We start from the raw sequence: 27818 nt of genomic DNA on the forward strand, positions 1-27818 counted from the left end.
ACCTGGATTTTGCAGACATGGGACTGAGAGCAAGATGGATTTAGCAAGCATTCACTGAATCTGTCAAAAGGTCATTGTAGTCATCCATGATATGAGTGAACCAGCTCTTAGCACTACTTTAAGGGGAGTGCTTTGGCAAGAAATAGCTTCAGGAGGCCAGGTTGACTGCAGAGTCAAGTAATGATATCTAACCTGAACAGGGGCCATGTGTAAACCAGATGAGCACTGAGGAAACATTTTACAGAATGTCTACTGGCTGTGCGGCAACAATAAACTGCAATTTATAAGGCAATCCTAAAATTACTGCTTACTTGGAGGACAATACTTCCTAAGACCAGTGAATGTTGAAAAAGTAAAGACTGACACAGGACAAATGACAACAGTCAGAAATATCAACACAGTGACAAACTGCTGTTACCTGAGCTATTCTGAAGACAATTCTAAAGTCATGTTTAAACTTATAAATACCATGAAACTTCAAATTATTGCTTACATAACATTACAGAATGGACTACAATTAATAATGTTCAAGCACATTGCATAAGCATACATTTTTTACAAGGGAATAACATGTATTAATCCAGTAAATCTTATTTATAAAATTATGTCTTTATATAATTTTTAATGAATCCTAATTGAAAAAAGGGGAAGACTTAAACAATGTTTTCTATTTCTGCTACTAGTTCTTCAATGAAAGCCCTGTAACAATTACTTAAGACAGTAAGAATTTGTTGTGGCCTAGGGCAAGCCAGAGTAAAACTCATTTTTTTGCTAAAAAGCAATAATAGCTACCCTTTGGTAAATGCTGTTGATAAACTGTGCTAATAATCATGCCTTCTTATGCTTAGCTGTGTCGCTCTATGAGCATTTCAATCTCTAACTGAATTCCAGTTCTTTACATTCTGCTAGCTGCCAAAGTCACCAGGAAATAGGAAACTTCTGCTGGTCTGGGAATGTAGCAACAAGAAGTAAGAAAAAAGGGCCAGAAATATCCTGTAGTACCATTCTGCATTTCCCCCTTTCAAATGCTTTTAGCAAAGTACTGGAAATAAGCAGAGGAAGTATAATTGTCATGAAATAGAATATGACAAGAACACAGTGGTTTTTATACTTACACAGAAAAATCACATGAGAACTAATAAGTATAGGTTTGGATTTTTTTAAACCTAGTTCAATGATTTTGTCATCAGATTATTATTTTCTGAAAATTCAATTGTAATCCTGTTATCTGAAAAGTGTTTGGATAGAAACTATCCATCACTGTCAAGGCTAAATCTGATAGCTAAATATGACATTGCAAAGTGATCTCATATAAAGGTTTTCAAAAGGAAAGGAATGAAGCTATTCACTAGTGTATCTATTTCCTTTTTCCTACCTCTTTTTTTCACTACAAACCAAACATTGTCACGGTGTCTATGCAGCAAAATAACGTATTGACAGTAATTACACAATTATGGGTTGTGTATGTGCATTATGACATTCTAGAAAATTGACGCTATTAACTTTTAAAGTATTGCCATTATTGAAAACAATCTGCTTTTTCATAAGAAATGGCAACAAAAACAGATTACTAGATAACAGCAGATTTTTATTCCTTTGTAATCTACCAGTCCAGAGTAACTCCTTATAAATTATGAGGCCAAATCTGCATTTATATGATGTCAATGAATTCGGTCTTTGGTTAACACCCTTGAAAGAGAAGATCTGTGATCTCTTCTCTGTTCTGTATTCCAAGACTGATGCTTTTAAATGTACAACCAAACATTTACCAGGGTGACCACAGAATTATGCTGAGCCTAACTGTGATTAAAGAATACTCAATTGAGGTTAGATTATTAATTGTGATAAAGAGCAAAAATTAACTACCTGTAGACATCTGTCATAGAATTGGGTTCATAGTCTGAAAGGGAGTGGATTTCAGGAGCTGTGTAAATCTGTGTCAAATGCTGCTGGTATGAGCTTGACCCCTCCAGAGAATCTTCTTTTCTGTATGATTGCAAACCATAATCTAACATGGAAGAAAACAGGAAGCAAACTATTCAATGGGTACTTCTCTGAAACACATGCATTAGTAGGCAGTAACAGAACTAATCTAAAGGAATTAATTTTCCTTATTTGAAATACACATCCTAGTCTAAAAATAGTGTGTGTCTGGTGGTCTCATCCCCTTAATGCAATTGCAAATATAGGATCTGGAAAATAAATATTTGGGTTAGACTACATGATAGCAGGCAAGTTGAACTACATGGCTCCTTCCAATCAGAATTATTTTATGATTTTATAAAATTATATTCAGAAAACAGGCTCATTTCAGTGTAACAGTTAGCTTGCAAATGTAGGTTTCTCTCCTACTCATCCCCTGATCTTTATCTGTGATGGCAGGTTGTTACAGTAATTATAGTTTAGACAGACCAGAACTATTGAAAATCAGATGGTGGGCTTTACTTGCACACCATCAGCTTCAAAACAAAAGCAGCATAAATGTGAAACATCTTTGCAGGTATACTTTTAATATAACATAGAAGAGAGTCCCAGCATGTGACTCAGCATTGAAGAGGAGAAAAAGCCAACTGACTTCAGTTTTCTTTCTGATGTAAACAGCACTCTGCTGAGTGGATGGGAAGGCACGATGCAGGGGGATGGGAAGGCACGATGCAGATGTCTGGGTTTGTCTGGAATAACCTTTAATTAATATGGTCCTAGAACTTCATTCTTTATGTTGGAGGTTATTGGAGGTTTTCAAATAGCTCCCACATTGGCTATTTGTGAGCTATCTTTAACATTATTGCATCCAAATACACCATGAATATTTGAAATCTCTGCAGTGCCACCAGTTAAATTCTGAACAATTTCAGAGATCCCACTTAATTCAGAAGAGCTGTGCTACTGTGGTACAGTTGATACAATCCAGCTATCTCAATTCTTTGTGCTTTTCTCCAGAAAAGGCTCTAAGCAGTTCTGAAAGCAGCAGGATACTAAATGAGTTGGAGAAGCAGGCATGACCCTGTGAAGGAGACATAGTCATAGGATGAACCATTGAAAGACAAATGTGTTGCTGCTGGTTTTGATATGACTGTGGGTTAGACAGTGTGATAACTACTTTGGGAAAGAAGCAGAAGAGATGATCACTGCTTTCACTCCCTTTGGCATCTGCAAACTAAACTAGACTCTCCAGGGGTTTTTCTGTCCTCACAAGCTGTCTTCCCCTACCCAGGAGCAGACCAGACCTGTAGTTCTTGCTAGGAAAATACAATTCAGTTTTTTGTACAGGACTAAAAAGGTCTGACTTTATTCTGGTTTTCTCCATGAAACTATCTTGTGTTTATCAATCAGTCAGCATTACTACATGTGCTCACAGCACTGTCCATGGCTCAAGTTTTCTCCCTGTATCAAAACTGAGAATGAGAGAGAATTTCTGGTCAGACTGATGTTGATGGACTCAATCATTTCTGGGATCTGCTGTGTGCATCAGTGACACCTGATAAATGACTTGACATGGTAACATAACATGAAACTTGCTTCAAGATGAGAGAGTTATAGTGAAGTCTGGCATAGTCAGCATTTCCACATGAAATGTCAACATGGAAGTGCTTGGGAGGAGGACTGAGTGTGAAATGGATATGCATTAGTGGGTTAGCTGGAAAGTTTTGAAATTTTGTGTCTTCTTTTTACCTGTTATTTTACAAACCCATCGGTCATCTATAACACAGTTACTTGACTTCAGCCGTCCATGATACATTTTGTGATGGTGAAGATAAGCCATTCCTTGTGCAATATCAGTAGCAAAAGAAAACCTGAAAGACAAAAATCAGTGAGCTAGTATTTCCAATCAACGTCCACTTAAATGGCTCTAAAGCTTACTGAAGTTGTCAGGAAACTTCTCTGTGACTGCAGTAGCTTTCAGTTTGTCCCCCCATGCTCATTTTACCAAAACACTTGCAGTGGGTTGTTGAAAGCCCTTAACTCCCACTCAGTTTGTCTGAGTCCACAGTCTCTTTTAGGATAGTTTCTTCTAGAAATTCCCACTAACTCTGTATCCTTGAGAGGGAGTCCAAATATTTACAAGAAAAAGAATTTTTTATTAAGTTTCTTACATTATTTTCTCACATTTTATTTTCTGTCTTGTTTTTTAATAAAATGGGAATGCTAAAGATATTTCAGAACAAAATGAAGCTACTTGAGATAAAAGGTTTAAAAGCAGTTTTGCAGTATAATTGGACTCGGTTGAAAAGTCATTGGCTTAGCATGTCCATCACTAAAGATATGATTGCTCCAAAATCCAGAAGACAAGTTGAGATGCATATTTAAATTCAATTTCTTTCTTTTCATTCTCTCCATGTTACAGTGCAAGCTGTCTACCCAAGGACTTTATCTAAAATAAACACCTTGTCCTAAACTACACATAGCACAGTTTGTTTCATGTAGCTTTTCAGGAGGTTTTTTGTACCTGAAACCCCAGTTCAAAGGAACGTCTTCATTGAGTAGAACATCACTCAAGCTGCCTTTGGGGCAGTACTCTGTCACAATGGCAACATTTGGCACTTCTATACAACCTCCAATGAATTTGCAGAGATTAGGATGGTCAAGTTCCCTGTGAAAATCAACAGAAATCAAAGCACACCTGCAATTTTCATGGCTATACCTCCTGCTTTTTGTAGGGTAACTGGAAAACCAAGTGCCTTGTCTCACAAGGTAGAGACAAAAGTAAAACAGGTTTTAAAACAAAGTTTGAAAAAAAAAGGAACATGAATTAACAGTCACATTTGGACAGATTGGAACCCTTAAAGAACTGGTGTAAAAGGGAACAACGTACAATTCTCAGGTTTCACTTCTTACCTCACTTGTTTTACTTCTTTGCGTATGGATTTGGACAGCGTGAATGCCTTCTTCATTATTTTTTTTATGGCCACTCTTCTACCATCACTGAAACAGAATGAAATGCTGTTCACAGAGTTTTAGGCCAACTTCATAACCCAACAGACTATGAAAATGGACTGGATATTTCTTCTGCAGTGGGCAGCTTCATAGCTCTAGACGTGAGGCACAGAATTTAAGCATGTGCATATATGGGTGTAAATCTGAGTATATGACAGGTGACAGGGTCTTCTTTGTAGGGTAGGGGAAACATTAGATATTATACTCAAGCATCCTTGATCTGTGCATGACATTTAGAATGTAAGACTGTTAGTCAGTTGAGGCAGTTTGATGGAGCAGCAGCAAAAGAAAATGTCAGAGATAGTGAAACACATGCAGTGAAATTCCTTCTATCTGTTGCTTCTGCGTACTGTTTTGAAGACCCATCATTGATATTTAACATCCTTTTGTTCTCATCAGATGAAGCATTCACTGTGATGAATCAGCTAAGTTTGATAGACAGCAGAGCAACTTTCCTTGGAATAATAAAGGAATCCAGTGGAGAAACATGCAGGAATTTAAGTGTTACCCACCATACAAATAGAACAGGGGCTCTGGTGTAGCAGTTGTAGGTGCTTCATTGAGAAGACTGATGTCCCATTCTTACACCTTTCACCCTTGATGAATGTGATTGACTTTGACTCATCCAAGGAAGATGATGATGATGATGAAAATGTCATCATTCAGAAAGAAACAGCAAAAATGCTCACTATCTATAAGCTATAATGCTAGACACAGTGTCTTATCAATGAAGTGGCTGTAATTTTCCAGCACAGTGATTTATGCTGAAAAAGCAGCTGCTCCCCTAAGCTGAAGATTCTAAGTAAGCTTCTCTACCCTGCAAAGCACAGATCCTGCCCTGTGTATACAAATGGTAGACATTACTTTTATCTTTGCACATGTTCTGTCCTTACCCCCTACTTGTATTATTTTTATGTGGAAAATTGCTTTCTGGATAGCGGAATATGGCTATACTCTTTGCCATGTAGTATTATAAAATGCACATAGTGTGATCCAGAGGTGAAATGCTCAGTATTTTCAGCCATATTAGCTGGTTTAAGGACAAGATTTTTAATATACTACTGTATAGGATGCCGCTTTTTAGTGCAAAGAACCTAGCTGCTCTCTGCCCACATTTTAGAAAAAGGGCAGAAGACTAGAAAAAACAGAAGACTAGATGTAAGATATTCCACAGCCAGTGTATGGTATAGAAGTCAGATCATGGTATTAACTTACTGAATTTGATCTAACAAGATAAATGCAAGCTTTTACTCTGTCAACAGTAAAAAGCGGCAAGAACCAGAAAGAAAGGCGAAACTATGGTATAATAGGCAATGCATTAAACGAATAATATATTGACTTACTATCTCCCAGTCTGGGTGAAGTACTGTTTCCTGGACACGTTAGCAGCAGCTGTGCAGGAGCTCAGAGCTGTGATACAGCTAGCATTGGATTCACTGGGTACTGGGGGAGCACTCATGATGCTTCCCATTGCTCTCTGTACTATGCGATCTAAATGGGACATGGGATGAGAAAAAGCACCCAAAGATGCATGTTATTGGCAAGGTAGAGACTCCAGAGGCAGACAAATATAAGGAATTCTGCAAATATTTGCATTTTGGCTGGTCTTGTTTACATTGAGACAGAAAGCCAAAAGTAAAAAGTTCCAGAGGTGATTCATTGCCACAGCACTTTCCCATTAATCCTCAGGATTGGATGCAAATTTTGTTTCTCTACTCTTGGGACGACTAGCCTTTGTTGCTACTTTGAGGCTGAGGGAAGCAGAGCAAGCCCTGCGCCATACTTTAGCAAGTCTATTTGGAGCTTCTAAAAGACTGTAACATACAGGGATGTGGGAAGTGATTCTAACACCAGAGGGAAGCCAGAGAAGAGCCACAATACAGTCAGATGGAAAAAAGTCAGTGATCTCAATATATGTTTTTAATCTTCATTGACCATCTTAAGGTAAAAAAATGGATTTAAAATGAAATTTAATTAATTACATAACATTTCACCATCTCCATTTGAAATCCAGATTTAGCCAATTAGTCTCAGCATTGCTGAAAACTCTTAACTCTCCCTGGTATCAGTATACAGTAAAGTGTGGCTGAGGAAGCTCAGCATCTTGCCTTGCATCAGGATTGCCATGATCCCACACAATAGTATTATCCATATGCAGTTCCAAATTGCATTGACATCTGGAGTCATTCTATGGGATTCCACCCAGAAACATATTAGAGATCCCTGAGATAACTTTGATAATATGTGTGCGTGTATATATATGTATATACATGTTTCTGTGTGTGGTGCAATGCACCAAAAAAGGAGTTACCTTGAAAATAATAAAGCTAGGTTTTCGTAGTACAGGGTACATACCCTGGGAACAGCACTGCTCATGTGTTTCACAGTATCACAGTATCACAGTATGTTAGGGATTAGAAGGGACCTCAAAAGATCATCTAGTCCAATCCCCCTGCCGGAGCAGGAACACCTAGATAATGTTACACAGGAATTCGTCCAGGCGGGTTTTGAATGTCTCCAGGGAAGGAGACTCCACAACCTCCCTGGGCAGCCTGTTCCAGTGTTCCGTCACCCTCACTGAGAAGAAGTTTCTTCTCAAGTTTAAGTGGAACCTCTTGTGTTCCAGTTTGTACCCATTACCCCTTGTCCTATCATTGTTTGCCACTGAGTAGAGCCTGGCTCCGTCCTCGTGACACTCCCCCTTTATATATTTATAGACACTTATAAGGTCACCCCTCAGTCTCCTCTTCTCCAAACTATAGAGACCCAGCTCCCTCAGTCTTTCCTCATAAGGGAGATGTTCCACTCCCTTAATCATCTTCGTTGCCCTGCGCTGGACTCTCTCCAGCAGCTCCCTGTCCTTCTTGAACTGAGGGGCCCAGAACTGGACACAATACTCCAGATGCGGTCTCACCAGGGCAGAGTAGAGGGGAAGGAGGACCTCTCTCGACCTACTAACCACCGCCCTTCTAATACACCCCAGGATGCCGTTGGCCTTCTTAGCCAATTCCATTTAGATAACTTTATCAGTCTACTATGGATATCTCTGAACAGCTCTGTCCAGAGAAGACATACTGTCTGTTTCCAGATCTCATCGTATTATCATTCCTCATTACTCACTACTGTTAATTAGCACTCCTAGGCATGATACCTAGCCAACATCTGTTCTTTACAGAAATGAGGGTAACATATCAAAACTACACAGAAAGTAATGTTCAAGTCCAAGGCTGAAAGTATCTCTACAATATGTTAACACAAGTGCACCTTGACATATCTACTACCAACACAGGGATATAAGACAGATAAAGCAGACATCTTTCTAGCAATTCCTCACAGAGACAGAAAATGAGAAAGTGTACACCAGCACAGATCCATCAACATCAGCAGATTTCTACTTTATGTTTACTCTTTTTTGAGGGTCTAGGCATTGTTTTCCTTACAAAGGCCAGAACAATGAACAACAAAGTAAATAATCTATACCTCTTTTAAGTGTAGTATATTAAAACACATTATAACATCTGATTTATTCTTAACATGTTTAGTTAGAACCAGTTAAATCATACTTTACATCCAGCTGTAAAATAAAAAAAAAAAACTCTGGCCACAATGAATTACTTTTTGCAGCAAGTCTGTCATACACAGCAGACAGTAAGAGAAATTAAGATTTCATTATTTGTGGAAATCCAGAGGAACTTAGTGAGAGCAATTATACAGAATGATACATCCTTTGAAGCAACAGTAATTTATTTTTTCCAAGTACAGAAGTCATCTTTTTTGGGATAGGCCTCTCCTTTTTAATTAACAAATCACCATAAAAAGAAGGAAATTATTTCAAATTACTTTGACATCTAAAGTTCCAATAAATAAAAACATCAGTGATCAGTCCACAGAAGTTACATGGATGAAACTTTGGATATGTTTTTCACAAATTGGTTCACTTTTGTAAGACCCCTAAAACATGTAATTGAGATTGAGATAATTTCTCAAAATTATTTAGGAAACTGATCATAGTATCAAGTGACAAGTTACTAACCTTGTTTGATGCAAGTGAAGTCTATAATCCAGCTTTCATCCCAAAACATCTTTTGTTTCTGATATTGAAACCACTACAAAAATAAATCAAGTTAATTCCTGGTGTAGCCCTAGTGTCTTTGAAGGAATCAAACCAGTGAATATTTTTTATTACATAGGAAAGTTTATAAGTATGCAAACAAAATCTGATTTTTAAGCATCCAACATGTATCTTAGGAGTAATATGAGAACCAAGAACAGGCTTAGAAGAGAAGAGTATCTAATAAATATCTCAAAAACTGTACAGTCTGCATTCTAGAATCTAATTACTTGTCATATTTTGCATTGGTTAAAAACTCTCCTGTATTGTCAATATATCTTATGAATTTACATCTCATCCTGGACATCAGATGAGAGATTTACATCGTCTCATGGCATGGAAATATCGTATAAGTGCATGACAAGAACACATAACCTCCCAACCCCAAGTTAAGAAGCAGTATAATTTATGTCCTGCAACAGAATTAGTCCCCAATCCACAAATGAGGTCATACTATGTCAGATACTCTAGCACAAAGAGTATTAGGCAGGAAACCTGTCGGCCCTTTGCAAAGAAGTTATTGGTATAATAGTAGATCTTCTGTAGAGCTGACATGAGAAACTAACAAAGTCTAAACACAAGCTTTCAAAAGAGGAGCAGCAGACTAAATTATTCAGTTGTTATTGCTGCAGTCAATGACAAAATGTCAAACCACAGCAGCATTTTACCATCCTTATAAAACTTACTATAGTGTGGAATTTAACATAAGGGTGTTCATTGAAACAGGTAACAAAAGCCCAGATAATTTGCAAGGAACATGGTGTGGAGATTGTGTCAATATTTTGGTAGAAATTTATGACAAATATAGAGCTCACTGAATCAAATTAAGTCTTCCCATGAATTTCAAAAGTTTCTGAGAATTATATCTACATTTTATCTTGCAAAGGTATGACTGAACAAATATTAGCTAGAAGTGACAGTTAGGCTTGCTACAGACACTGATAACAAGAAATCCTCTCCTCTACTTGTACGATTAAAGAAAGCATCAGTTTTTCAGATTTACCTTTTTTTTTACATTAATTACTGAACTAGATAAAAGGATCTTGTTTACTTATCATCTAAATAAAGCATAAAAAACAAAGATGATACTACAGAAGTTAGCAGGAGTAAGTATATAGAAATGGAAGAAGAAAAAAATCCAGAAAAATAGCAGAAATAATAGGTAATTTTTCCTACAAGACCATTAGATAAACCTACGCAAGGCCAAGAAACTATTGCTCTTTCTAAAATGACGATTAAAAGTGTCTGAACTTCACATTTGTCCAATTTCTATTAGATTGTACGGATTACAGGAGAAAGACTATAAACGCATTGTCACAACTGCCCTGTGGATTATAAATTTTAAACCAGTTTTCAACAGTTCTATCCCTAACTTGCAGAGCAACACTGAGAGGGCAGAGAGCAGAAAAAATACCTAATTGAGATTCAGATCTTCTTACTCAGTGGGTCATCAGACTCAGAGCATCGTAGAATCAACTAGATTGTAAAAGACCTTTAAGATCACCAAGTCCAACCATTACTCCAGGACTGTCAAGACTTCCACTAAACCGTATCACTGAGGGCTTCATCTACATGTTTTTTGAACACTTCCAGAGACAGTGATTCTACCATTCTTCTGGGAAGCCTGTTCCAATGCCTGATCACCCTCTCTGTGAAGCAACTTTTCCCAAATTTCAATATCCAGTCTAAACCTTCCCTGGCACAGCTTAAGGCCACTTTCTCTTGTCCTTGTTACTTGGGAGAAGAAACTGACCCCCACATCACTACAACTTCCTTTCAGGTAGATGTAGAGAGCGATAAGGTCCTCCCTGAGCCTTTTCTCCGCCAGACTAAACAACCCCAGGTCCCTCAGCTGTTCCTCATCAGACTTGTGCTCCAGGCCTTTCACCAGCTTTGTTGCCCTTTTCTGGACCTGCACCAGCACCCCAAAGTCTCTTCTGTAGTGAAGGGCCTACAGCTGAAAACAGGAGTCAAGGTGCAGCCTCACCATTGCTGAGTGCAGGGGGATGATCACTTCCCTGGTGCTGCTAGTTACGCTACCGCGGATATAGGCCAGGATGCCGCTGGCCTTCTTGGCTGCCTGGGCACAAGTTGGCTTATGTTCTCATGTGCTCAGTCAGCACTCCCAGGTCCTTTTCCACCGAGCAGTTTTCCAGCCACTCTTCCCCTAGCATGTAGCGTTGCATGGGGTTATTGTGGACCAAGTGCAGGACGCGGCTCTTTGCCTTATTTAACCTCATACCACTGACCACAGCCCATCAATTCAGCCTGTCCAGATCCCTCTGCAGAGTCTTCTCTCTGTGAGAGTTACGTTACGGCCCGGCACAAGCAATCCAGGAGGTTCCTCGATTGTGTGGAAGACAACTTCCTTCTGTAAGTAATAGAGGAGCCGACAAGGAGAGGTGCCATGCTTGACCTCATGCTCAACAGGGAAGGGCTGGCTGGAAATGTGAGTCTCCAGGGCAGCCTTGGTTGCAGCGCTCATAAGATGGTTGAGTTCAAGATCCTCAGGACAGTGAGAAGAGCGTGCAGTGAGCTCACTGCCCTGGACTTCCTGAGAGCAGACTTTGGCCTCTTCAGGAACCTGCTTAGTAAGGTTCCATGGGATACAGCCCTAGAGGGCAGCGGGGCCCAAAACTGTTGGTTAATATTCAAGGATCACCTGCTGCAAGCTCAGGAGTGTTGCATCCCAAATAGAGGAAAGTGCAGCAGGAGGGCCAGGAGACCTCCTTGGATGGATAAGGAGCTGCTGAGGAAACTTAGAGGAAAGAAGAGGCTTATAACAGGTGGAAGTAAGGACAGGCAGCCTGGGAAGAATACAGGGATGTTGTCCAGGAAGCTAGGGATGTGATTAGGAAAGCTAAGGCCCAGTTAGAATTAATCCCTTGGCTAGGGATGTGAAAGATAACAGGAAGGGATTCTGTAGGTACATTACAAATAAAAGAGAGGTGAAGGATAACGTGGGCCTGCTCTGTAAGTTTCCAGGAGAACTGGCTACCTTGGATCTGGGGAAGTCTGAGGTTCTGAATGACTTCTTTGCCTCAGTCTTCACTGGCAAATGCTCTGACCACACCACCCAAGTTGTGGAGGGCAGACACAGGGACTGTGAGAATGAAAACATTAGGCCCACTGTAGGAAAGGATCTGGTTCGAGACCATCTTAAGAACCTGAATGTGCACAAGTCCATGGAGCCTGATGAAATCCCGCCGCGGGTCCTGAAGGAGCTGGCAAATGAAGTTGCGAAGCCGCTGGCCATCATATCTGAGAAATCATGGCAGTCAGGTGAAGTTCCCGTCAACTGGAAAAAGGGAAATACAACTTCCATTTTCAAGAAGGGGAAAATGGATGACCCAGGGAACTACAGACCAGTCAGTCTCACCTCTGTGCCTGGCAAAATCTTGGAGCAGATTCTCCTAGAAGGCATGCTAAGGCACATGAAAAACAACAAGGTGCTTGGTGACAGCCAGCATGGCTTCACCAAGGGGAAATCCTGCCTGACCAATTTGGTGGCCTTCTATGATGGAGCCACAGAAATGAAGGACAGGGGTAGAGCAGTTGATGTCATCTACCTGGACTTATGCAAAGCGTTTGACACTGTCCCACATGACATCCTTGTCCCTAAATTGGAGCGACATCAATTTGATGGATGGACCACTTGGTGGATAAAGAACTGGCTGGATGGCCGCACAGAGAGTTGTGGTCAATGGCTCAATGTCCGGCTGGAGATCAGTAACGAGTGGTGTCCCTCAGGGATCCGTGTTGGGACCGGTCTTCTCCAACATATTGGTGACATGGACAGTGGGATTGAGTGCGCCCTCAGCAAGTTTGCCAATGACACCAAGCTGTGTGGTTTGGTTGATATGCTGTAGAGAAGGAATGCCATCCAGAGGGACCTTGAAACACTTGTGAGGTGGGCTGATGCCAACCTCATGAAATTTAACTGTGCCAAGTGCAAGGTCCTATACCTGGGTTGGAGCAATCCCAGGCACAGCTACAGGTTGGGCAGAGAAGAGATTCAGAGCAGCCCTGTGGAGAACGGCTTGGGGGTATTGGTTGATGAGAAAATGAACATGAGCCAGCAGTGTGCGCTTCCAGCCCAGAAAGCCAACTGTATCCTGGGCTGCATCAAAAGGAGCGTGACCAGCAGGTCGAAGGAGGTGATCCTGCCCCTCTACTATGCTCTTGTGAAAGCTCACTTGGAGTATTGTGTACAGTTCTGGTGTCCTCAACATAAAAAGGACATGGAACTGTTGGCACAAGTCCAGAGGAGGGCCACGAGGATGATCAGGGGACTGGAGCACCTCCCATATGAAGACAGGCTGAGAAAGTTGGGACTGTTCAGCCTGGAGAAGAGAAGGCTGTGTGGAGATCATAGCAGCCTTTCAGTATCTGAAGGGGCCTTACAAGGATGCTGGGGAGGGACTCTTTGCTAGGGACTATAGTGATAGGACAAGGGATAATGGGTTAAAACTTAAACAGGGGAAGTTTAGATTGGATATAAGAAGGAAGTTCTTTACTGTAAGGGTGTTGAGGCACTGGAATGGGTTGTCCAGGGAAGTTGTGAATGCTCCATCCCTGGCGGTGTTCAAAGCCAGGTTGGACAGATACTTGGGTGACATGGTTTAGTGGGAGGTGTTCCTGTCCATGGCAGGGGTGTTGGAACTAGATGATCTTAAGGTCCTTTCCAACCCTAACTATTCTATAATTCTATGATCCTATCTTACTGGCCCTAACACTGTGCCCTGAAGGACACTTCTAGTGACTAGTCACTCTCACCAATTAGATGTGATACCATCTATCACTACTGTTTGGGTTTAGCCATCCAGCCAGCTTCTAATGCTGGAACTTTCTCCTGCTCATTCCCTCTCAGCATACTTGCCTAATTCAGGTACTTACTGCAACTGCAATAAAGATGGAAAGAGAAAGAATCCCTGAGGAAATAAGAGCCTATCAATTTACAGGACTCTTAAGCCAAACCCCAAATAAATTATCTGTTATTTACAAAGTCAATATAATGCTTCTACAACTGCCATACCCATCTGCTAAATCATAGAATCCTTGTTATGAAATTCAGAAATGTACTTTTTAAAAAGATGAAGACACTTAAGGAATGTAGATCCTCTTTCCCAGAAGCCCTGTGAAGTAATATGCCACAATACTATGCTGTATCCACATTATACAGACATTTTCAGTCAAAGAAATCCAAAACTACTTCTTCCATGTTCATACACTCCCCTGTCATTATCCCCTTTTTTACTCTCTTCATGAGTCTGTTATAATTGACAACTATCATGTAAAATTAATCAAATTGGTTCAGTTACACTAAGACCACCCACCTACTCCAAATTATTATTTCATTCCTATCTTTATTTCTTTTGAGAATAACCCAAGTCAAATGTTTTCCATTATAAATTGCATTTGGACTCTGAGTTTAATGGCCACTGGTGGAGTTAATCCCTTCATGAATTTATCTAATTTGTATTTGAATTCATTTATACTCCTGACTTCCATAAGGGTTTGAAGCAGCTGATTTCATAACAGAGTTTTATTCTGAGTGAAAAGTACTCTTACTTTACTAACACTTCTTAGTTCTCATGTGGTGAAAAACTTCTTTTTCCATTATATATCCATTCCACTGCTACATTCTTCAGTCTTCTCTCTCACAGGATGAAAATGCCTAGCCCATGGAATGAGCCTCCTCTCATAAAGAGGCCAAAACCATTGTTTCTTTTCCTTCTGCTTTCTTCCATAGCCTACAGCTTCTGAATGCAGAAGAAAATCTATCCCTTTACAAAGAGGGAATGTCACTCTAACCAAAGAATAGAAGAAACAGGAAATAGGAGAGAAGAATACTTACCATGACTGTGAAAATGAAGCCTGTCAAGATTAAACATGTTGGTAAGGCAATTGCTATCCTAGCATCAGCAGACAGCGGGCATTCCCCACAGTCTACTGGGCAGGTAGAGCATCCTTCTTTTTCTTCACAAAAGTCATTTCCACAGACTGATTAGAAAAGAAAACACATATCTGAATATTCAAGGCAGTTTTATCCATCCATGATATTGTATTTAAACTAAAATACATGGTTCTTGAGCTGGGAAACCTCAGACTACTGGGAAGATTAAGTTTTGAAGAACCCAGAGATAGCATCCTAGCAGCTGAAAGAGTAATGTGAATTTTTAAAGTGATACAGGATCACTATGAACAGATTAATAATGACATGTTTTGTATGTAAATCACTTTATTACTACTCTGTTTCTCATTGCCCATCTGTTTTTTCTGAGACTTTAAGTTCCTCAAGCCAGGCATTGTCTTTTGTATTCTTTGTACTTACTTCAGCCCTTGAGATCCCTTGAAGCCAGTGACCCTTCCTCAGCAGCAGCAGATGATGACAAGAGTACTGCAGAATGAAACCTTACAACCCATACTTCAAGGATTTATTTTTCTCCAAGGCCTTATGAAAATTACCAGCAGTATCAGATGAGATTTAAAACAAAAGCCCTAAATAACAAAACTCCTTCTCCTTCTCTCTGAATGGTGTTTCAATTTCACCTTTATGACTAAACTAATATCATGCTGTACTTCAGCCTTATGAGAGAAGCCAAAGGTATTATTCTGTCACTAGGTAATTTTTTTTTTTTTTTTTAAGCCTCAACAAAGCAAAATCCACTGCTCACTGATAATTCTGCCTCTATCCATTTAATTCCAGTTGAATACCAGAATAGGTACAGAAATCACTTTCTGCCTTCAAGGTTAGAGCTGCATTTTTAAAATTTCTTTTCTGATAGATTACAAGTTTCCTGGAAAACTCAGCTTCAACTGTCTTGAAATGAATAGTAAATTTTATAGCTAAATGCTTCCATCCACATTGCAGTCACTTTGGTTCCTTTTTTTTCCATAATGTCAGGAAATATATTCTCAACCTTACAGAAGGGTGGCCAGGAAGAGGACTGTGATGACATTCCTATTTTAGCCAGTATTTTTCTTGAGGTTGTGTGTTTAATTTATTAAATAGAGTCCACTTTTTAACTTTTACATTATTAAGAGAGTTGTTATGGCTACTTCTGCTTCCCTGCATACAGCTAAACTAAAGTGAAATAAAGACATGCCTTTGGGAGCAACTGAATATTGTGAACAAGGGAACCAAGATGGGTTTCTATCTTTGCAATATGCTTAAGGCTAGTCTGCTACCCTTCAGATGAAAACTGTCCGGATCCTCACAACATACTAGCTGGAAGAATATTTTCACATCCCCATCAACTGTAGATGAGCCTTGTAGTACCTGAAGCTGTTGGTCGTAGTATTTGACTTGAGTTGTTTGACAAGATTGGTTTCCTACTGTTCTGGATTCATACACAGGTTAGAAGCTCACTTTTTCAGATGTTCATTGCTATGTGAAGAAAAATTTTAGGAAGACTTATGTGTAGCTTCAACGGCGGGGTATGGGCTAGGAGTCTGTTTTGCTCCTGGTAACCACACATGAGTGATAAAAGCATTGATATTTGCAGTCAGTAAGCAACTCCCTCACATCTTCATTTTATATCATACCTACTGCAGGAAGGACTGTGGTTTTCGCTTCCAGAGCAACTTGCATCCTCCCAACTCTGATGTGTGCAATAAGAGAAGTCACACCCACGTGAACTAAAACAACCTGCCAAATAAGTGAAAAAGCATCAAGCATCAAAACTTCACTTGCATACAGTAGGCTATTATAACAACTATCCATTTGTGGTGACTTGTGAAAGAAGTTGTGGCTGCCCCATTCCTGGAAGTGTCCAAGTCCAGGTTGGACAGGGCTTTGAGCAATCTTATCTAGTGCAAGGTGCTCCTGCCCAACTAGATAATCTTTGAGGTCCCTTCCAATCCAAACCATTCTGTGATTCTATGATAATATGTGCATTTTCTTTTTTTTCAGAATCAGGAAAGACAGGTATCCTTGACTAACAAGACAAACAGAAGCACGAGAGACAACTCCTGTGGGAAAGGCATGTCTGATTCCCCTGCTGGTATGTATTCTTTTAACCAAGCAGGTCTATCAGTCTATGCGCACTGCCATTATTCGCTTCCTTGTTGCTTCTATTGGGTAGAAGCCCCTTAATGACCATATTAACCTGCAACACAGTCCAGTTAGTAATGCAACATATTGTTAGTGTAGACCTTAAATGGACAGACTAGGCTGTTCTTTTCCCTCCCATCCCCATTACTTCTACTAACTACCTGAAGAGTAGTAGTCTATAAAGCTATTACTTCTGTCATTTGGCAATTGATACTATTCAGCCACATACATCATGTACAGATATAACACTGACAAACAGTGAGGCTGGGAACAAGTACATGAACAGCACTAAACTACTAGCAAGCTCTGAAAAGAGCAAAACATGTAAAATCTTGTATGCAATAAATGTACCTTACCTTAGCCGTCCAGTTTCTTTGGCTCATTTTGCCAGCTGTAGACAAAGTGTGAGTAAATATCTGGCCATCATCTGGGATCCACGGACCACATATTCCTCCTCGACCCTTTATCAAACATACTGGTCATGTCAGTGAACTGCAACACAATGAAAATCCTAGCTCCTCCTCTTTTCTTAAAATTACTTGTGTTCTCTAACAGCAACTAAAGCGATATTTTACAGCCAAATCTATTAAGATGCCAAAATGCAAGCAACAGTGTTATGTGATAAAAGATAAAAGCAACTGTTCCTATACTGAGTTAAAATCTCACAAATATTGTAATTTTTTTTTTTAATAGATGAAGCAAAATATGGACCCAAATTTATCCACAGTAATTCTAGGAAGCTAATACACTTTTTCAGGATTTGATGTAGTAGAACCAGAATCATAACTCATTTTTAATATTTTTCTAAGGGGGTTTTATTGTGGTTTTGCCTTTTATACAGCAGCTTTAATTTTTTTTTCTTTACTGAGGAAGGAAGGCAACTCTTCTGTGCCTGATTGCAAACCATTTCTCAGTAAAGCATTTAAGGTGTAAACCTCTAGTAATTGCAACCAGAGAGCATTATTTTGGCTGTCTAAAGATCTTGCACCTTTTTTTTTTTTTAATTTTTCTTTTTTTTTCTTCAGGCACTTCTTTCAATGCAATGTAAGACACAGATCAAATCAAAAGAAATGGTATTCATATTAACCAAGATACAACGTGTAAAAAGTTACAAAAGTGTAAAAAAAAAAACCAAAAAACCTCCTCTTGAATAATGGAAAAATATTGCTTTGAAGTGCATTGTTCATTTTATGCAATGAATAAGTCTTCATGACTTCAAGTCTTCTTGCTGCATGATAGCCAACCTGCTTAGCCTTCTTCTAAGCAGGAACTGAAATATTTACAGTATTACAAGGAACCAAGATGATGGATATTGGCTACATGTTTTCACCTTTTCCACACCTTAATCACAAGCAGAGCTAATTATAAAATTAAGGAATAATTGAAAGGTCAGCACAGTGATGGGGCATTGAAGTTCTTTACTACAGTTCTACACAAAGGTTTTGATGTGATGGTTCCAGCAGGGATTCTTCTTTTAAACCAAATTCCTGGTATCAGCTAAGGCTCCCAGGGAGTCATGAGTAAAACATCTCCCTAAGAAGGGACTGCCAAGAAGTAAGATGGAGCTCTTGTGGAAGCATTAAGCTTTCACACAGGACGGTACATGAAATAGCTGCAAGACACGTAGACTAGGTCTTCTAGTGCACCATTTTTGACCACAGAAAATGTATCAGACTGCCAAAAGGGAGATCAACTAGAAAGACTGGGCAACTGCATTGAAGGTGATTATACTGGGTTAGGGTTGTCAGAGTCAGAACTTTAATTTTTCATTCAGCGAAGAAGTTAAGAATGGATCCTACTTACACTGTATGAACAAATTTTGCTATCTTGTATTTGGATTCCTTCTTTGGTTTTTTTTTTTTCTCTTTTTTTTTTTTTTCCTCTGATCTAACACAGAAAAACTATCCATCTCAGGACATGTGTATACAGGCTTCACAAGTCAGCCATACACACCGCATGAAATTTCAGTAACTCAAGCAAATCCTTCGGTTCAGGGTCCCTCTGCAAGCTTTAGAGACAGTAACAAATCCAACTGACAATTTGCCCTGCTTGCTTTAAAATTAAATGATCTCTCTTTCTCTACTGACTACACAAAGACCTGGGTCAAGTAATCTTAAGCAGATAAAACTGGCCCCACTATACATAATGAGAGATTCTGAATAGCGCCTTGCTCAAATATCTGTTTGCTTCGCAACCTCATAATGCAGATCAAAATATTCTAATCCTGACAGATATTCCCACAGTGGTTTTAGTGAACTACTGATTTGATCTAACTGTAATCACAGAAAGACTTCATGAACTTGAAATTGGTTATTACAATGATGTCTCATCCAGTAGCAAGAACAGAGCACATTATACTAACCATGAAGGTCAAAGGACAGGAGTGGATATTGGCGTGGTAGACACAGCAGTTCTCCCCATTTGCATCTTTCCAGCTGGCAGGACATTCATGCTCCTCACAGAACTCTTTTGCAGCAGTAGCATTGCTTGCCAAGCAGCAGAGAGAGAGAGAAACTTTTACATTATTCCTCATTCCTCAGAACTGCAACAAGCATATTACAGCCTGTTCTTTATCCTGCACAGGAATAATAGCAGCAAAAATATATGCAATGACATAAACACTGTTACACCATTTCTTTCTCTTTTGTTTTGCTTCTGGTTGAAGCGTTCCTGGAGCCATGAAGATTGCTGTCCAACTGGACCACTGCATACTGCCAAGCAGTAGAGACTTCTGGCACATAGATGAGCAAGCAGGTAGCAACCTCCACTTGTCTCCTCAAATGACTTCATGACCAGATGGGGTCACTTGGCTTTGCCACAGCTGGCACAGAAGATAGCATTACTCTCTTACCACTATCAGAAATATGAGTCCCTGGTTATTTTCATTCTCAGTGCTGTCAATCATATAACTTCATCTGTGCTTGTGATTCATACATATTATTCAGTTCCAGTCTTTGCTCCAAAACCCAGACCACCACGGAAAATAATGATATTGGACAATAACATCAGATACAATTTGCCAAACCCAAAATTTAGAGCAAAAAGTGGACTTTAGGAATAGGCTGCTCTGCAAAACAAGGTAAGCCTTTTGTAACTTTATCCCTGAAAGAAAAATGTAGTTATCTGGAAATGTGTGATGCAACAATTCTTCCCATTGTTTCCTCAATTATTCTTTCAGTTGATTATTACCCCAATAAATTTGGCTTCAAAATAAAATAATTTTCTGCAAACATGGCTTACTTGGCCGATATAGCCAGGCTTAGTTGTAGGGTTTATATTTGAAACCTGAGGTAAGAAAATCTTTAAATCCCTGAGACATCCAAATGGATAAAATCCATTGGCCTTTGAGCCCATTTTGGCAGTTAAGAAAATACTTAGGCAAGTTGGTGCCTAATTCTATCATGTATTTGTCCTCACAGCTGCTTTCAGAAATCCACCCTGTATTATGTGTTTTTTAATCAATACCTTCATCATGGCTCTATCCAGTTATGCTGACACCCATATGTTAACTTATTAGCCTCAGCCATATTTGAGTGAACCACTGTAAGCTAAGTAAGAGTCAACCAGACAACCTAGTTAAAATGAGGTGCAAAATTGATCCCCTTGAAAAATGCAGCACAGTTTTCTCTCTTTTCAAATATTTGCCCTCTGATATATATATATGCAAGAAATGTATAAGCACAAAAAGAGCAGAATTTTCTGAATTCCTAACTGATTTAAGGGAGTGGGTCTCCCTGGAAAGACTAAAAAAACAGATTAATTTCCAAACAGTGAAAAAAACCTGCTTTACGGTTAAGTTACAGGAACTACTACTAGCCATAAATTTCAGAAAATGTGATAAACAAGTTTTGCAAAACTCTGTAACCAGAGTACACAGACGATCAAAATACAGTATCAATTTTTTTTTGCCATTGCAAATGGATTACAGGCCATCTTTCTACATGAAAAAAAATATCTCTGGATAACAGCTTCTACATCTGAACTTTGTGATGTGAACACAGACTGGCAAAGAAAAATGTGACATTTTCCATAAACATCTCTTACACTAACCAAGTACAGCACAGAAAATGGGGAAATGCAGTTGCAGCCTTTGTCCCAGACATTGCTGTATATGGGTGGAGAAATGCTATGTACAGGCAAAAGTGTAAAATCAGGGTGTATTACCCTTTCAGTGACTGGGAGCTGAACACATAAATATTCTGTATTTAACCTCTGTTGCATAGTTACCAACACAGTGTCTGAGTTGATCTATATAAGCTTTTGGATTGATTTCAGTCCTACAGAAATCAAAATAAGTTCATCACAAAATTCAGTGGATTCAGGATTGGGCCAGCCTCTTTCATATACATGCTGTGCACCTCAAACACACTTCTGATTAAAATAATACATAGTTAGTTTGGGACTTGTGCTTAAACTTCAGTTGTAAACTCTTTGTGGAGAGAAGGCAGCAAATGATGTTCAGAATTGCACTGAGACAGTAATGCAGATACAGGTTGATGTACCCTATCCAAGGTAAGCATGCCTTGATGGCTGCTCTGAGAGTAAAGCCATTGGCAAATAACTATAAGAGACCTCAAGAGATGCAAGGAATTAGCAAGGAGTCCCAGAGGTATATTCCAATTTGCTACTAAAAACGTACGCACAGAATCCTCATATACTCATGACCATGAAAGCATTCTTATAGGAGGTAATACCTGTGAGAAAGGATTCCATTTTGCACTGCATACTGAAAAAAGCTGTCTGATGCAAAGACTGCATAGGTCACGTTGAAGAATTCCCCACTCACAGTCTTTTCTGGAGGCCTTTGAACCCATGCCATCTCCAGGCCTAGAAAAAACATAATCATGGGCAAACATATTTGCTATACTTTTCTACTTTACAGATGCATACAAATGTTAAACTTTCTCTGCGGTGTCTAATGTCCCATTGCTTTTTATGAGCCCAAAACAATTATGCATTTTAGTAGCTGTATAGCTAAACACAAATACACATTAATTGAACACTTCTGACATTCACTTAGAAAAGATCAAACAACTGCAGAAATATGACAAAAAATATGGTTGTATTATCTAAAGTAGCTTTGCTCCCAGTATAGTTCAGTGCTACTTGTCCTGATATATTTGCTTTCTTCTTTCGTCAGGCAAGCCAACACTGCTCTTCATTCTTGGCGACATAATGAGGCACACCTTATTATAGAAGAAGAACAGCTAACTAGCACACATGAAATTCAGTCAAAATCCTTAACCTCATGAGACATGAATTACATATACTAATAATGATATATTTAAGAAAGCATTCTCATTTTATAACATTGTATCACATCTAGAACTGATGACTGGAAGGAATGCTACTCAGACATCTGTCATCTTCCATTTCCACACTCTTACTGGGAAAATTTATCCCAGCCATCTGTCTTGACTCTGAGACACTGTATTACCTGCTCTGAGCTGGAGAATGAATTTAGATAAGAGGTGGAGAAGTTTTTAATCCATATGTTAAACAATGCTATCAAAATCTTCCCTCTCCATCCACCTATCTCTTTCCATATTGTTGGATGAAGGTGTTAATTTGCACCACATCAGATTACTCACATCATGCAAGTTTGTAGCTCTCAGTTTGTCAGGAAGTTCTAAATCCCTTCTGCAGATGATGGGTAAACCTGACCTTCAAGAGATCCTACCTTTTTTTTTTTGTTGTTGTTGTTGTTTTTCAATTATAAACTTTTATTACTCTGAAGTTGCTTTTACAAGGTATTCTTCACTTTCACTGTTACTGAAGCTGCAATTTTTTCCCTTAAACATAATTCCCTTTCAGATGTAAAGAAGCAAATTGTAAAATAACCTCTTGATTTCACATCTTCCTTGAAAAGTAAACACACATCATAAATGCTAATATTATGAGAGAAACTACAACATAAAAAAATATGAAAAATCATTTGCACTAAAGGCATGAGAGCTGTGCTTCAGAGAAGGTCAGCATAAATTTCAGTTAAATTACTTTCTACTTTCCTTGAAAGTTCTCACAAAGATAAACAAAACACTTCTTTCAATGACAGATACTCTCACATCTAGATGCTTTGAAGATCTTGTGTTAAATCCCCAGCAATGAGGCCACAGTATATTGGCAAATATACAAAGCTCTTGCTTTGCTTTTAGTAGTGCTCAGAATATGACAAGGAAGAACCACAGAGAAAGGCAGAATAGAGCTTGGAGTTCATTCTAAAGTTGGTGTTAAAGGGTACAGTCTAATTAAGCAACCTGCTCATATTAGTTTCCCTTATACTCAATTCACACTTTGATTATTCGTAAGAACAGCTGTTTTGATAAATAGTTGTTTCAGTGTCAGCAATAGTAAATTAATACAGGTATAAAAGTCCTAGCTGACAATCATGTAGATAGGTCTTGAATTTCACTTTTTCAACAAAATTCTTTGGAAAATGTTTAACTGCAATACTGAATTGAGAATGTGACCCAACAGTTTATCGCCTGGAGTGTTTTACCAGTGTTACTTTCTCAGGGGTTCTAGTTTTTTAGAAAAAACCTATTGAAACACATTGTCTCTGGTCTTACCTTTTACAACATAAACAAAAGTGTTCCTTTACATCAGTTATTTATCAGTTACAGAGTCACAAACTCATAGAATAGTTAAAATTGAAAGACATATCTGGAAATCATCTGGCCTAACCCTGTGTTGCTCAAGGCAGGATCACCTAAAGCAGATTGCTCTAGATCTTGGGTTATGAAAATCTCTGTGAATGGAGAAACCGTAACTTTTCTGGGCAACCTGTTCTACTGTTTGATCACCTTACAGTCTAAAAGAGTCTTCTTATATTTAAATTCAATTTCTCATATCTCAGTTGCTCTTTAATTATTTTTCAATCTCAAACAATCCATTTCAACAGAAAAGAAAAAAATTACTCCATTTTTTATTATCTCATCATGTGAATTAATTTTTGAAACTGACTAAAAAAGTGGTTAAATGTATCAGAAGTTTTTTAAGTACTCACAGAACACAGTTTTGAGCAAGGTGGAAAAGCATGATGTATAGAATTGGTGATTCTGCTTCCTGGCTGGAGGGTTTAAACACAGTCCACTTTTGAACTGACACTGCAAAATGCCAGCAATGACTCAATAGAGTTTGCTGCAATGCAGAGTTGCCTGCCTGCTTTGTTTGGATTAAGTTGCATTTGATTTTCTAATGAGAAATCAAATGTTTTCAGTTTCTTTATGGGGGAAGGGATTCAGCTGTTGCTGTTACTTTTTCTTCTGGAACAAATGAATACTGGACAAATAATAGCTCTGAAGTGTATTTGGTTGTTTTCATTCACTTATTTCCCTAGCAAGACAGGCTGACACCGATTCAGATACTTTTCACCATGCATAACATTCCTCATGAGTCAAGTATGATTCCAAGTATTTCACTTTTGGGTTTTCAACCATTCCCTTGGCACAAGACGATCTTTCTTGAGCAGCTCCAGGACTCACTTACCTCCACAGTCCAGCATGTTATACTCATCTGGTTTTTCCAGGGGCCAACAGTCATAGTCTTTGTTATCTAAATCATGCCACCCCTCCACGGATATCACCTGCCAGAAAAAAAAGCATTTGAATAGACCCAAAAAAGTCAGTATGGAAATAGGGGAAGGATAAGTTCTACCTTCAAAGTTTACATTTCTTCCAAAGAAATCAAACAAATGCAGACACATAGCCTGGCATATTTTACTCTCTTCAACTTCTGGAGTAAAAAATGACAACTTTTTAGGGGTATACGAATGCAATATTATTTTGATCTATCCAGAAATTAGCCTTGAAGCAATGAGGGGACGTGATGAATCCTTCTCTTGCAAAAGGTTTTCTCTAAAAAACGATGTGGTTCTAGGATTTAGACTTTTTTTGTTTAAAATTTGTTAAAATGGCAACCCCTCTGCTCCAAAGTACTTAGTTTCTATTAATATTTTATACATAAAAAGCCATTTTTGTTATACCTTTAATAAAATAATAGAACTGTTAATTATATAAATGTTAAAATATATAATTATAGATAATATTCATATTGCATAAGCCTATTACAGGTAGAATATAGCATCAAAATAGATACAGATTGAACTGCAAGAGTAACAAAATACATATTATACATTACAATAGATATATTAAACATATATTAAACTACACACTCCAGGGTATACATGAACAGAACAAAATGTTATGTTAATACACCCTGGTCATATTCCACCTTTAGTAAAAGAGAACAGTTTCTATTCATATACTCAGCTATGACTTTTCCATATATTATTGGAGGGTAATAATTTACTCGGTTATGCAATCACAGCATTCACGAAATAAGATGGAACTATACAACTCATTTTTTCAATATTACTCTTGTTTTCTACATTACTAAAGTAATATTCAACAAATGATAAAAATAGCTGTCTTACTGAAATAAGCCATATACAATTCTTTCCATATGAACAGACCACAGGAACAGGTTCTGGTAAGAGGATCTATATATTTTACCTACCAATAAACTCAGAAGGCTTCGGAGCCCTAAGGTTGGTGTTTTAACAGCTCCCATGCTTCCTAGCATGCACCCAGCTCACCAAGTCAGGGCTGCTTCGGATGTGCTGTTGCTACTGAATTAGATGCCCTTACCTAAGAATGGGGGTTGCTAGGCAAGCTGATCCTGGCAACTCCAGCTGCTGCAGCTGTTCTGCCTCCTCCTTCACTCTCCTCCCCTATCCCACTTCTTCTCACTGCCTGGTGGAAACTCAATCTCTGCTGAACCTTTCTGAAAAACCATCACTTGTTTTAGGGGCAGCCCTGCTCTCGGAACATTGAGGTTTGCGCCTCTGTCAGCTCAAAGCTGGAAAAGCAATGGAAGGATTTTATTTCACTGCCTTGTCGAACTTAGGCAGCATCTGACCCTTAGGTAGATGAATCAATACTGTGGAAATAACAGAGACACAGGTGGCCCTGGGGGTGGAGAGGTGTGTATGCTCCAAGGCAAGAAAATTTCACCTATGTAAGATAAACTGTAAGAATAGAGGTTGGACTAGGTGATCTCCTGAGGTTCCTTCTAACCCAAATTGTATTAGATCCTACAACGTCAGTTTCTCAGCCCCTGGAGGTGTAGGACAATTTCTTCTTGAGAAGCATGCCATTACATACACAGGTGAAACACTTCTGCCAAGCCATATTGGTATGATAAAGACATAGATGTGCCCACAACTATTTCTGTTTGCTGAAATCATTGCCAACACAGAACTTCAGTTGCGATTCAGCTTTCCTGAATATTTCCCTGTGTTTGGCTCTCAGCCCAAACTGACACAGGGAATCTTAATCAAAATGCTAGGACTTCACTATTTATTGCATAAAAATTGCATAAAAAAATACAGTGTGTGCCCAGTTCATTTTGAAAGGAGTTGTAGATCAATCAAAAAAATCTGTCTGGATTAACTCATAAGAGATATTTGTGTAAATCAATACTAACATTTTAGGCTGGAATTATGTTTGTAGTGAAATCCTAAACTTGATTTATGTTGCTTCTTCACTTGACCATTTCACCCAAATCATAGATTTCAATATATAGTATTTCCTCTGGCTATTTGGTAGAAAGAGAAATATCTGCTTAAAAGAACTCTTCATATATTAGCATCTTGGAGAGTTTTTGCTGGTGATTTGGTTTAGGATATCTTGTGCTTAATGAGGATTTTTCTGGCAGGGAAGCTAAGGATTACATCTTGATACACCCTACAGCAGCAAAAAGACTACCAGACTGATTCTATTTTTCTTTAATAGGATGGTCAAATATTCACATGACATTAATATCATGATTCAAAAACTGCAAAAAATCATATATTACTTTTATAGCTACTTGATACCACCAAGTTCAGAATTCCTGGAGAGCAGCAATGTACAAGAAACTGCTCTGGAAATCCTGAATTAAAGAAGTATGGGTTGGAATGGCTCATGATTTTCTCATTTAACAATCTACCTCAGCTATTTGAGAAGCACATTGTCACTTCTGCATTTAAGCACTGGAAATTATAAAAAGAAAACCAGTGAGAACTATTTTGTAATATAAATATGTGAACCTTAGTAAAAAGAAAGGATTGACAGGTTAGTGAGTAATACAGTCTTTAGGTCTACAACTCTTTTACGAAAACAGAAACAGATGTGAATAAAGTGAGATGGTCAAACTTAATAATCTTTGCTTTACATTTTTTTTTCTCTTTGCAAGTTATATGCAATCACATAATTTTCATTAACAACATTGCATCATACTATGAATGAGGTTATTAACACAGTCAGACTCAAGTCAAGTGCAGATTAACTAAATTCTGCCTACTGACACTTGACTGGCTTAGTGCAATGACACAGTTCTTTGGCTTCTTCTCCTAGAAGGATCTCTTAGTCTATAAAAATAGGTAATTTCTACTGATTAAAATGTTTATCAAACAACTTTATGTTTACAGATTTTTTTTTGTTGTGTTTGTTGTGCTCAGATGCTCCCTTAAGCTACATCACTTCCATTTGGCTCATTAACTCATTAACAATTTCTAATATCAAACAGAGGGAAAATAAAGCTATTTCAACATTTAATGAGATGTAGATAATGGTAAAATCATGCATCTTAGTTAATGTTTTGATAATAGTCTTAAAAGTAAAATAAAAATATGCACTATTTTTACAACATAATTATTGCTGATATTACTGAATA

At 38.5% G+C, this 27818-nt stretch overlaps 1 protein-coding gene across 1 annotated transcript in view; it reads right to left on the reverse strand.

The window, feature by feature from the left end:
* LOC130599795 (atrial natriuretic peptide receptor 2-like) overlaps positions 1-25720 on the reverse strand; it is a 37275-nt gene extending 11555 nt beyond the window's left edge. The window contains exons 1-13 of the mRNA XM_057410562.1: positions 25620-25720; positions 24591-24687; positions 21797-21929; positions 19465-19588; positions 17459-17563; positions 16595-16697; positions 14904-15049; positions 8969-9041; positions 6279-6426; positions 4837-4923; positions 4448-4591; positions 3673-3794; positions 1867-2008 (exon numbers count right to left, since the gene is read on the reverse strand). Coding sequence (XP_057266545.1) covers positions 1867-2008; positions 3673-3794; positions 4448-4591; positions 4837-4923; positions 6279-6426; positions 8969-9041; positions 14904-15049; positions 16595-16697; positions 17459-17563; positions 19465-19588; positions 21797-21929; positions 24591-24687; positions 25620-25685 — 1490 coding nt within the window. The 5' untranslated portion in view covers positions 25686-25720. The remainder of the gene's footprint in view (positions 1-1866; positions 2009-3672; positions 3795-4447; positions 4592-4836; positions 4924-6278; positions 6427-8968; positions 9042-14903; positions 15050-16594; positions 16698-17458; positions 17564-19464; positions 19589-21796; positions 21930-24590; positions 24688-25619) is intronic.
* Between the last annotated feature and the right edge of the window lie 2098 nt (positions 25721-27818).

The sequence above is a fragment of the Pezoporus wallicus genome, unplaced genomic scaffold, assembly GCF_028554395.1.
Source record: "Pezoporus wallicus isolate ANWC-B61680 ecotype Strahan unplaced genomic scaffold, APGP_CSIRO_Pwel_v1 contig_7613, whole genome shotgun sequence".
Classification (NCBI taxonomy): Eukaryota; Metazoa; Chordata; class Aves; order Psittaciformes; family Psittacidae; genus Pezoporus; species Pezoporus wallicus.